At 40.7% G+C, this 12,908-nt stretch overlaps 1 protein-coding gene across 3 annotated transcripts in view; it reads left to right on the top strand.

Annotated features, from left to right (window-relative positions):
• The first annotated feature begins 2,826 nt into the window (after nt 1–2,826).
• Nucleotides 2,827–12,908, top strand: part of LOC127658566 (neuropilin-2-like) — a 96,281-nt gene continuing 86,199 nt past the window's right edge. For 2 of the 3 annotated variants that reach the window (XR_007972406.1, XR_007972407.1), the window contains exons 1-2: nt 2,827–3,556; nt 11,590–11,764. Coding sequence is in view for 1 of the 3 variants with exons in the window: in XM_052147925.1 (XP_052003885.1) it covers nt 3,484–3,556; nt 11,590–11,764 (248 nt within the window). In the remaining 2 variants the exon portion in view is untranslated. The remainder of the gene's footprint in view (nt 3,557–11,589; nt 11,765–12,908) is intronic. The other variant, XM_052147925.1, reaches the window with a different exon arrangement.

A 12,908-nucleotide genomic window follows, 5' to 3' on the forward strand; every position in this document is an offset into this window, starting at 1 on the left:
AGGCCCTGTACATCATCAAAAACTGTCTGCCCCACTTCGGGCGGCAAGCAGTTGCCCGTTCCAGCAGTGGTACACTATATAGCTCCAGGGCTTTGCTTAGCAAAGGTAATTGGATCTGGGTGTTAATCTGTGCAAAATATCCAGAAGTAAAAGGCTATAGTAGTAGCTGTAAACAAGCAGATGTGTCAACATTGGCTGCTTTTTGGCTCAAGCAGTTCTTGAGCATGAAAGCTTATGGAAGATGAAGTAGAGCCACTGCAGGGACCGCAGCAGGGACTTTCCTGCCTGCAGGAACCTCAGCGCTTACACACACACACACACACACACACACACACACACACACACACACACACACACTCAACACTTTCCCCTGTGAGGCTGAGAGTGCAGATATCCTCACCACCACACACAGAGGCTCCACTGTTCTACTGAGATCTCTTCATGCTCAGCCTGCCATTAGACTATAAGATGGATGATCGCTGGTCTGCTGTGGGTCGAGGTGTGTGTGGACAGCTCAGGCCAGGCCTGTCAACACTTCAAAGAGAAGCCGTTATTTTGTGCTGATCCAAGACCAGTCCTCGTAACCTAAACACTCAAACCTCAGCCACGATAGGTGACACTGCAGGACTGGTCTGAAGACAGTGTAATGGAGTGACCTTTATCAAGTATAACTGTTGACAGGTATAAACTCCCAGGTCAAACAATGCAGTGGTCTCTAATGCTGAGAGATGGAGTCAGTAGGCTACTCTCAGAGAGATAAGAGCATACGGGCTGTCATTGTGGTGTTGTCGAGCTGATCTGTGAAACATATCTGTGACTTGTTGGTGATGATGAAGAAAAGTCCAGTGTATTGAAAGCAAATGTATGTTTTCTGCAGTTTCCATTTCCCTAATATTATTCTCAACATTAACAGCTAAGGTGTGGCACAACACATCATCTGACTTCAATAAAACATGACCTGAGACTGAAAGTCATCAAAGCAGAGCAAAACTTCCCCAGCTGCCTGCTGTCACAGTGTCTGCAGAGCGCCTAGCAGTGATGGTTGAAAAGGGAGAAGTTTATTTCGGGCTCTTGCAGGGAAATGCTGTGTCATTAAGGCCACTGTACAGTAGTTATAGGGAGAGTGGGGCCCTCATTGGCCCTGTGTTGGGTGGATCAGAGATCTACCGTATGCACAAGAATATAGCTAGGAGCTTGGGTTCCTCATGTTGATTATAGTGGCTTTAATGTTTGCAGTGTGTTTGATGAGGTTAAGTCCACAGCGCTGTTCTGTCTAAACCCTATAACCTCCTGCTGTAGCTTAATATCTAATTTCTGTCATGTCTTCATATGTGTTGCTGTGTGCTGGAGTCCTAAATTAAAGGACTACTTGTGGATGGGCAGAGCTTACTTACTTTCTTACAGGGACTGTGCCCTCCTCAAAATAAAAACATATCCTACCACAACTTTCTGCTGTACTTATTTTAACTTTGAGAGAGTGATTGATTGTGCGTGTGGGTATTTTTCAACAATGCATCAGTCACAAGAAAGAAAGAAAAAGAAAACGGACGTTTTCTGTTTCAGTCAAATACAAATTTTTATGGTATATTTAACGTTGGATTGTTTCAGCTTTTTGCATTTTTGCTTGGTGTTTGACCCCTATACCTTTGTTGACCATTCTTGACTTGCTGTCAAAAACATTTGCATTAATTCAACTTCAGCCACACATTACCATGCACAATGCCATATATCTATAACCTTGCTCAACTCAGCATTTTCAGTTTTCAAACTTAAAGGAATAGTTGACCCAAAAATTATAATTCTCTTATCATTTACTCACCATTGTTGTCTTAAACTAGTATGACTTTCTTCTGCAGAACACAAACTGAGAAATTTAAAGGAAATATGATGTCTGTTTGTCCATACAATGCAAGTGAATGTTGACCAAGTTTCCAAGCTCCAAAATACACATAAAGGCAGCATAAGAATAATCCATACAACTCAGTCTTATGAAGTGACACAATCAATTTGAGGTATGAACAGAACAAAAGGTAACTCATTATTGCTGTACATCTTGCTGTTGCAGTCTTTAGGAATGATCATGATTTTAAACATGATTACTCCTCCTAGTACTTGATGCATGGGCAGAGCGCTAGATAGTGCTAGGAAGTGTAATCGAGCTTGAAGTCATGATCCCCAAGAAGACTGCTGTCAACATTTATAGTACAAAATAAGTTATATTATGGTCTGTTCTCACCCAAAATCGACTGGATCACTTCTGAAGACATGGATTAAACCACTGGAGTCGTATAGATTTATTTTATGCTGCCTTTATGTGCTTTGTGGAGCTTAGATATTTAGTCACCATTCACTGGCATTATATGGACAGACATTATATCGCCATTTAAATATGTTATTTTGTGTTCTGCGGAAGACAGAAAGGCATACAAGTTTGAGTGGATGTGAGTAAATGATGAAAAAATGGAATCAATTCTGGAATCAATCATGCATCGAAGATTCAACATAATGGCAACTTATACATAATTACCATCATTGCAACAGTTTCCCTCTGTTGTTCTCTTATGTTATCGCTATATCTAGCATTGTTATTATCAGCATACATCGTCCACCACTTTCAAGAAACTCTCGAAACCAGAGTGTGGTTTCACACAGCCATAGCGTTTGACGAGACCGTGTGGCTGTGGGCACTTCTGTTTCTCTCTCTCTCGCATTTTTATAGCGTAACTCCGGGACTAAAGCGAGTGGCTCGTCTTTAATCAGAGACGTGAGAGGCGGGCCGAGGTGCTGACTGTAATGCGATAGCTGCGCCTGTCCTTAATGCTATTACATCCACATGCTGCTGCCGCTCGAGACTCAGGGCTCAAACGCACAGACGCGCAGTGTCAAAGGAGCAGCGTAGAGACAGCGCGCGGAGGATCTCTATCACTAGACTTCAATTACGGATACGTTTCACGAAATATCTGATCCGAGCGGCCTTTTCTGACAGTTTTCGCCATGAGTAGGGTTTCCCATGCGAGATAGAGTGCCTGGTAGTGGATTCTGGTGGAAAGAGAACAGGAAAACGCTTATTGTCACTTGGATTTGAAGGCGCGAGACCCGCTCAGACACTCCACGCGCAGCTCGAGGAAATCAAGCCCTCAGAAATATATTTTCTGTCCGAACTCTTGCTTGTAAAGAGAAAGTTATTTAGTTTTATCCGGTTGTTTTGTTTCATTGGTGTCGCTTCTGTTTAGGATATAATAGCCACTATGTTTCGGAGACGTTAAACTGAAAAGTCCGGGTTGAATTTACACATCCAACATTTGAAGCGTATTGAGAAAACAGGCGGGTCGTCAAACAGAATAAATTGTTATCAGACTCAAGACACGAGCTGTTCTCAGTGGATACATTAGTGTACTAGAACATTTTTAAAACAACACCAGAAGAACTTAAAGCTCTCACCATTTCGACTTCACGCACTGGGTGAATATTCACCCAGAAAAGATGGATTTATTCACAAAGCTCTCTGGATCTTTACTTGTCTTGTGTTTATCGGCTTTAGTTTATGGTGAAGAAGGTAAGCTTTTGTTGTTTTTGCCATATCTTCATTTTTGCCTTTTCCTGAATCAGTACACGTTTGTCAATTGTAGCCATTTGAATTGCCCAAGACACAGATACCATATTATTTATATATTTCAGTTTTGTATCGTTTATATCGAATTGCATTGAATTTTGGTATCGTACCTTAGAATTGACAGACACCAATCTGCAAACTTGCCATATTAAACACTTTTTTTACCCCAAAAAAAAAAAAAAAAAAGAAAAGAAAAAAAACAGAAAAAGACAACAACAAAAAGATCAAAACCAAACTGATAAAATCCACACCAGATTAGACTAAAGAGTCTCTTATATAAATAGTTGAAACAGGTTTAAATCAGGTTATGTGTGAAAGCTCCCCGCGCGCGCAGCCAGTGTCATCCCCGCTGGAGGTGACGCGCGCTCGGCATGAGCTCAGACAAACGCCGCGCTCCATATAGCACTCTTTTTACACACTTCTATCCATTTTTAAGTAGCTATGTAATGCACTCCATTCATTATTATAATTTAAGGTATTTTCCCCACAAACGCAATATACAGAGTCCGGAGTAAATTGCACAGCAGATTCTCTTCACACTGATAATTTTGACATGAACGGGACGTGTTTACACTAAATGAAATGTCAGTTCTTTTTCTATTCACCTATTATAATGCACTTGAAATATTTTTGTCGTACAGGGTCATAACCCATAATTTACTGATGTTTTTCTTGTCATAGTGTCCCGTGTCATGGTTACTTAGTCTTGACGACTGTATTTGTGCAGCCGTGGGCAGATGATGGCACCTTCAGGGACTCATAAAGACAATTTGTATACAATGAACAAATATACCAATCGGCCTATGCACGGTTGCATGTGTATGCAAGATTATTATTATTTAAACGTTTTAGTAGCTTTAGTTGGCTTTTTCTTTGTTTTCTTTTAACACTCCTTTCAAGTGTTTCTCGATTTAAAGACAGAATATCCAATCTGTCTTAAGTTAAACTAACTCATAAAGCTCTTTTCAACCACTGATGGAGATGCGTCTTGCAAATCTTTAAAATAAACAGCTGAAGATGGGGAAGGATAATATAGTTTCCATTTTTCCGAGATTTACATTAACCTGGTTAATTCATATAGTAAGGAAGTTTTGGACACAAATATTGCTTAGACTGGGCTTTTATGAATGAATAAACATGTGTGTAAATTATAACTTAGCTTTCACAGACTCTTCTGTGTATCTATCTTCTGTCTCATGTCTGAAACCTATTGCCAGTGGTCATGAAGGGGCTCCGTGTAATAATCCACATTTAGCGATTCTGTTGTTCACTTTCAAATGTACATTTTTGTCTTATTAATTAATGGTAACTTTTTATCTTACAGTATTGAAGGTATACATATTACATGTCAGGGGCGTAGATTCCAGGATGGACACACACTTTATTTATACCATGATTCATACTGTAACCACCCCCCAATGATCAAGCCACATCTACGCCCTTGAAAATACACAATGAACTCTGTAATATAAAGTGTGAATCATTCTTCTTCAAATCTCATTTCAGAACACTTATTTTCCTCAGTTATTTTGTTTGGTTTTTGGTCATTTGTGGTTTTGTAAAACAATTATCCTGTGTGCTCTTATTACATTTATTTTTTACTCCACTAAAGTTATTTTGGACTAAAGTGAGCTTTATTTTCCAACCAAATGTGTAAGGCAGTGCTGCCAGACACAACAGATCTGCACCTGATCCGAGAAAGAGTTTTCCACGGGGGTCCTTCTGAAAGCTCAGCTATCTTTCCAACTCAACAACAGTGCCTTAATTAGTCCATTTAAGCTCCAGACTTACTGAATCAGATGGTTGAATGATTAGGAGAGAGAGAGAGAATGGCTTAAACATCTACTGCTGGGACTTCAGCCCTGCTGAAGTGAGCTGGATTCAGTAGCTGATGAAACACATGCTAGACCATAGGGGGGGAAGTCAGTAAGAGAAACCCTATGCAGGGAAAATATAATAAGGCAGAATTGCTGAGCTCTAAGTGTCTTATCACTGTGATGAAATAACAGCTATTAATCAGCTGATGTTCACTCAGTGAAAATGAGAAACCTTATTGACTTCTGCCAGTCAGCCGCAGATATTTTCCAGCTCCTCGCCTGTGGCGGTGGTTATGACTGTAGAGCAGATGAGGCATGTTTGGAAGGCTGTAGATGACAGTAATCAACATGTTTGAGCCTGGAAATAATGTGTCCACATGCTATTCCATATTTTCCTGGTGTGCTTATGGGTGCTAGCGCAGAGAGCGTGCTGTTGGCAAAGCTTTGTTCACCTGTGCCTGCAGTCAACGCTGCGATTGATTACATGCTTATGCAGCTGTGCAGACACACCTGACCACCTGCAGAGCATCACCAGCCATCAACATGCTCCAGAGAAAGTACAGCTACCAAATCGGGCTTTGCATGGTTTAGTACATCAGTCTGCTGATGGGGGCTGCTTCGTGTCATGCTGCATTTCTAGGGCAATATGAGAGCAATTCTCTCCTGGCGCTGGTTGTATTCCGTGGCGTATGGAGTGAATGGGATCTCTTTAAAGTTTCATCGGATCCCTGCTAAGCCCATTTGTCATGTTCCTTTTCTGCTGTTCGGTGGCCTCGAGCTTATTTCATTTTCCATGCAAAAGTCTTTGATTTTAAAGACAATTGGTTCTGATTTTCACTTCTTGGTTCCCACTAAGCTGTTCATTCAGCTCTTAATGTGAGTCACCTGGTTGACATCTGTTAGATCCTCACCTTGTATGTGTATGTGTGTGTGTGTGTGTGTGTGTGTGTGTGTGTGTGTGTGGAGTTAGGTTTCGTCCAGCAGCACCTCCTCTGAGCCCTTTATACTGTTGACACTGATGAAAGGCAGATGTTGAGTTTTGGCAACCTCTTTGTGTGTGAGGTACTCAGTGTACCGCAAGCCTCCGGTCTATCAGAGGGTTTGATACACAAACACTGCAGATTAGACCAGAGCAATGCTTTCCATGCCTGCTGAGTAATTTCTTCAAATTGCATGTATTCCTGTGCCCTATGCAGAACATGCCACGTCTGCACAGTTCTGGTGAACAATACTTGTTCACCATACTTAACTCACAAAACCATTGAACTTCACAGTTTAACTTCAGTTTAACAAAACACATTGAACCCCCCCCACACACACACACACACAAAAAAGCTCTATTTTGAGCAACAGACCCAATTAGAATCACACATGTTTTTGTAATTTGTTATCAATTTTAATTGGATAAATGCACATAATCTCTACAAACAACAGCCATTATGGAAATTACTGCAGTTTGTTGTCATGTCTACCCACTTTTTTTCTTGTAATGGGTAATATTAGCATTCCCTCAGCAGAAAATAGGCCTGTAAATCAGCTAGAAGAAGGTCAGATATTTGTATTCGTGCCAGCAAATGTGCAGGCACACGGTCGCTCACTCTTGTATGGCAGGCGCTGTAAAAGTGCTGAAACAGTGCTATTGGGATGAAATTCAAAACAAGCCTGAAAGCCATAAATAATGCAGTTCCATTCTTATTCCCCCACCTACCTGCTCAGCACCGTTTACAGTTACTTGTAGTCCTGAAGCAACGGGGCCGGCGGCAGGCCTTCCTACCGGCAGCATCCTCAATCCTGCAGGAAGTGAGGCGGGGAGAGGTGTCTTGCATCTGAAGAGAGTAAAGAGAAAAAAGGTGCAGGGTTGACAAACTGAGTGTGCCTACACCGGAAGCTCTGACAGACTGAGATCTGTGGCTGCTGTTTTGTGTACTCAGCAGAACGCCAAGCTGACTATAAGGTTGTGCAGAATAGTGAGCGTTTGTGTGCCAAGTCTTAGGTTAAGTGAGGATGGAAGATAGTATTGACCTGTGATACAATGAAAGTTATTGATTGGTTCAAGCAAGATTTGATTTTGTGAATCGAAGTAGTTCTATTGGCAAAAGTAGATTCAGTTTCTATTGAGCAGTGTGATGTTCTGCTTTAGTGTGGGCCTTAATATGACTTAAGCTTAGAGCTTCTTCAGTGAGCCAACACACAGTCCTACAGCAATAGTTTATCATTCATCAATCTCCCCAAGCCAATTCTAAAATGCTCAAGCATAACTGGAAAAGCCAGAATGATCTAGAATAACACTTTACAATTAGATTCTATAAATTAACAATAGTTAATGCATTAGGTATCATAAACTAATCATGAAAAAATTTGTAAATATACTTTAGTTTGGTGTATTTTGTTAGTTCATACTGCTGAACTAATCTTTTAACGATAAAAATGTAAAACTATATGTATAAATTAACATGAATCAAGATAAATACATGTTGTAAAAGTATTACGTATACTAATACTACCTGTATACTACCTGTATGTTTCCCAACACCCAGTGGATGTAACTACCACCTGTATTTGCAGCACATCAAATCACCCACAAAACAGCAAACACAGACAAAATCTCATTCTCTCTCTCTCTCTCTCTCTCTCTCTCTCACACACACACACACACACACACACACACACACACACACACACACACACACACACACACACACACACACACACACACACACACACACAGGGTGTTGACTCTGGCCCAGTCATCAGGGCTGCGTACTGCTGTGATAGCATGTGGCAGAGACTGTAGATGGATAGACTCCTTTAGCAGCACAGACACAATAATTCATGAGGCCACCGCACACAAAACAACACTACTGCAGTATCTCTCTCTCCCTGACTCCATCTCTCCCTGCTCAGAGCGGAAATGAATCTCTGCACTGACAGACCAGTTCTACGGAGGCCTAGAGAGGAAGAACACCTAATGAGACCCGTCAGCCTGTCGACCCTCCTCCTCTTTCTGCATGCACACTCATACACATTCAAACAGGCCCAGACCATATGAGAAAGTGTTGAGATGGTAGGATTGTTCAGTTTCAGCCTCCAGGAGGTGTTATAGTGTTGCATATTATCATATAAAATAGTTCACAAGCAAACTCTCGAATTCAGCTCTTTTTTGGCTGTTCAGAATTTAATTTGTCATTTGATGTGGGATTGCATTATTTATTCATGTTTAGTGGTGCTTGATTTGTTATCATTTCCTGAAGTGTGTCTTGTTTCCTGTTGTTGGCTGCATTTAATTGGGGGCCAGGTGGGTTTTAAATCCAGCCCAGCACTTTGCTCACCTCTGTTGTTGTAATAGCTTTCCAAATGTCAACATTTGAAATTCTGTTGCACTGCAAGCAGCTGGTGTCATTCCCCTGTTCAATATTGGACAAGGAACCATGTCAGAGTGAGGAAATGTGATTGGTCTACTGGGTTTCAGGATTAAGGTGCTTTTTTCCTGGTGTAGTTGCAGTGAGCCGTTGATCTTATAGGAATAATTAATTTAGCGGAAACCGTCATGTTGTTCCAAACCCGTATGACTTTCCTTTTGGAACACAAAATATGTTAGGCAGAATGTTAGCCTCAGTCTCCATTCACTTTCATTATATGGAGAAAACAAAAAGATGCAATTAAAGTGAATGGTAACATTTTGCTTAACATTTAAATTATTTCATTTCTTAATTTAACTCAAAACATTATTCATTTTTAACTAAACTCATTTAATTAAAACAACCAACCATCTTGTTCTCCGACTGAAGTGAGTGAATCTGTGAGAGATTAAGTGTGAAATACAGATTAGTTGTAATTGTTCACAGAATGCTTTGTGGAAACCAGCCACAGACCTCAAACTGTCAATCAAATCTCTTACTTCCTATGAACTGCTTCCCAGTGTCCCCACCGGGCCACTATGCATGACGCTGGAACATCAGCTCTGTGCATGCTGGTTGCGCTGTATTTGTTGTGTATTTCAAGTAACGGCAGCACAGTGGTTTCGAGTTACCATGTGTTCGCCTGCACACCACATTGCTGATTTACTGTAACCGGCGAGTTCTTTAAAAAAAATTATCCATTTCATAAATTCAGTTGAGTTGCTTATCTTTTAGGAATTTGAAGCATAGGCCCACCTCCAGTTTAGCAAAGTCGCTACACTGCATCTAATCTGAATCATTCAGTGCCTCTGTACCTTAAACATTTATACCCTGCCTCTCCATGAACATGTGTGTACGGTACTCACTGACACGGTAACACTATAGCAGAGGTTAAACAGCTGTGCAATCAGAGCAATAATGAATGAGAGCCATATCAATTATTTGAGCTGTGGGAGCCGAGAGCTTGTTCAGGAATAGAATGACAAACACAGGCAGGGGAGAGAGAGAAAGAGCACACTATCTGTTTGTATTATCCGCACAGAAAGGCATCTTTGTGGCTGATCACTGGACTACTCACGGCATTGGGTTGATCTCTCACCTCATGCAGACACACTTCCTGTCCATAATAGTTTGCCCTGTGTGATAGAGTGGTTATTGTGAAGAGAGGCTGATAAAATTGAAGATTATGTCGTAATGTTTGCAGACTGCTTGTGAGTGATACAGTTGTATGCTAGATGTTGACTATGATTGAGTTTGGCTGCTGGGACAGGCATATTTGACACTGGCCACAAAGCATATTGTTTACTTGTACAGTTTCTGTTGATTTGAATTACACGAATGGACACTGAATAAAGCTTTTTAGCTTATTGGCTGGCTGAGGTCAGCAGTTTCCTTTAAATCAATTAGAATCATTTGTATCACATTGATTCACGTGTATTGAATTACTTCAGTCAACTGAACAATGACCAGTAATCATGGTAGAAAATGGTAAAAACCTAAAAAATGTACAGTAAAGTCAAAATAATGTTTACCATGACTTATTCAACATGAAAACATCAGGTTGCACTAATAAAAGTCATTTTTAAGGGTCATGTCAGGTAGAAACAGCCTCTTAAGCCCCGTACACAAGTGCGACCTTTGGTGACTAGATATGGGCATGGCGAGCGACACAACAAAGTTGAGAAAGTTTAACTTTATGCAAATGAGGAGGGACTTTCAGGAGCAACAACCAATAGGAGGAAAGAGGGTATCAGTGGGTGTCCTTTGAGATAATGGCATCGAAGTTTAGACTGAGCAGCGTTGTGATGTTTCTGTGAGCGATTTCACTGTTCTCTGATTTGTTTGTAACAACATGCATTGATATACTTTAATATAAAATAATGTGTGGGAAATAAGTTGTCAGCATTCTGTATGAGTTTGATTTGTACATTGATAGATTATTCATCTTTTATGATATGATGGAATGAGCACTGCTTCAGTACATATAAAACACTCTCCCTTGCAGTATGTGCATATTTAGGGACAAGAAAACTGATTCATTGTCAAAATTAGAAATAAGTCTTTATGTATTTGTATTATTTTCTCCCTTTTTCTCCCAATTTGGTATGCCCAATTCCCACTACTTAGTATGTCCGGGTGGTGGAGAACAAGTCTCAGTTGCCTCTGCTTCTGATACAGTCAATCCGCGCATCTTAATCACGTGATTCACTATGCATGACACCGCAGAGACTCACAGCATGTGGAAGCTCATGCTACCCTCCGCGATCCACACACAACTTACCGCGTGGCACATTGAGAGTGAGAACCACTAATTGCAACCACGAGGAGGTTACCCCATGTGACTATATCTTCCCTAGCAACTGGGCCAATTTGGTTGCTTAGGAGACCTGGCTGGGGTCACTCAGCATGCTCTGGATTCAAACTTGCGACTCCAGGGGCGGTAGTCAGCGTCAAAACTCGCTAAACTACCCATTCCCCCTAATAAGTCTTAGTTTTAATGGCAGTACATCTCATCTGTGATAATATTTTCAAACGTCATTGCCAGACGTGCAGTCCACCAATAATGTTGGAGCAACAGAAGTAGGAACGCCCACTTGCGATTTCACAGTACAGAGACTAGCGACATGAAGCAATACAGTTGCTGCATGTGTGTACGGGGCTTTAGGGAACAACTGTGTGTAACTGCTTTTTACCATGTAGTTGAATAATTTGAGTGAATGTGAATCACTGATCTTATGCCTTTCAATTCTTATCTCCACAGAGGCATGTGGTGGACATTTGGATGCTAGTGATGCAGGCTACATCACCACACCCGGATACCCGCTGGAGTACCCACCCCATCAGAACTGCAGATGGGTGATCACAGCGCCTGAACCGTCCCAACGCATTGTCCTGAACTTCAACCCACACTTTGAGCTGGAGAAACTTGACTGCAGGTGAGCAGAGAAGATTTAGTCACTAAATATAGCTGTAATAACAATGCAATAACCCATGATTATCCCACTATAGTCATAAGTGCACATTTTGAGTATGTTACACCACAATCCATATGAAACAAAAATAAAAGCACATAGAAATAAGAATGCGTTAGTGCAGTATTTTAACCCTAAAAAGGGCAAGCATATGAAGGTACCTCTGATATATTCATTGCTATTTCTCAATACATTAGGGCCCACATAATACATTTCCATGTTTATTTCTAAAATATTAACTTTATTTTCAATGTTATAGCTGGTAGAAATCAAGAAAATAACATTGAACATTTATGAGCATTTGCCTCAAGGTCAGCTGCCTTCTCCAAAAAAAAAAAAAAAAAAAAAAACACTGCATGTTTACATTTAGATAAAGAGTTTGAGTTGATGCCAAACTTTATATACAATGTTGCATGTCCTCAGTATTTGCAGGGAATCCCTTTTTAATATTTTTCACAAATATTTGACAGACTCACTCTTTGCTCCTCACCCAGTCTCTTAAATGTTTGTGTCCCTAGGAGACAAAAACCTTTAAAGCTGAGTTATAGTTCCTCTTATACAATTCTCGATATCTGTTATTTTTGCACTTTGAGTCCCAGACCTCATAGCAAATAGAAAGTGAAGGAGAACAGCAAATGATGTGCTCTTATAAGGCTATGTTTCATGCACCTCGGGCAATGAGGCAATCATGCTATTTTCCTCTTTTTAATGAAAGATTATTTATTAATTCTGTTGCATTCCAAGAGCCAGAACTGTAGTGCCTTTAAAATTGGGAAAAGGCTGCTGAAATGTCCAGTCTTTTGCCTAGTGATTGTTGGAGTCTTCCCATAATGCCCTGCTGAGTCTGGCTCTAGAGTCAACATTAGAAACATGCTCTTCTCTTTAATTAAATATCCAATAAACAAAGCTTTGACACACATTTCTGGGAATAATGAAAATGTGCAGGCTTGGGCTCACAGCATGTGGTTCACTGGCAGCTGTGCTAATTCCTCCCTCTATTGGACAGCAGCAGAAATGCATGGAACGTGGTCAAGAAATGCATGGAACAGCTTTCAGTATTATAGTATAATACGAAAGAAAGCCACTGAAGTTTTGCTATATTTTTACA

The sequence above is a fragment of the Xyrauchen texanus genome, chromosome 18, assembly GCF_025860055.1.
Source record: "Xyrauchen texanus isolate HMW12.3.18 chromosome 18, RBS_HiC_50CHRs, whole genome shotgun sequence".
Lineage (NCBI taxonomy): Eukaryota > Metazoa > Chordata > Actinopteri > Cypriniformes > Catostomidae > Xyrauchen > Xyrauchen texanus.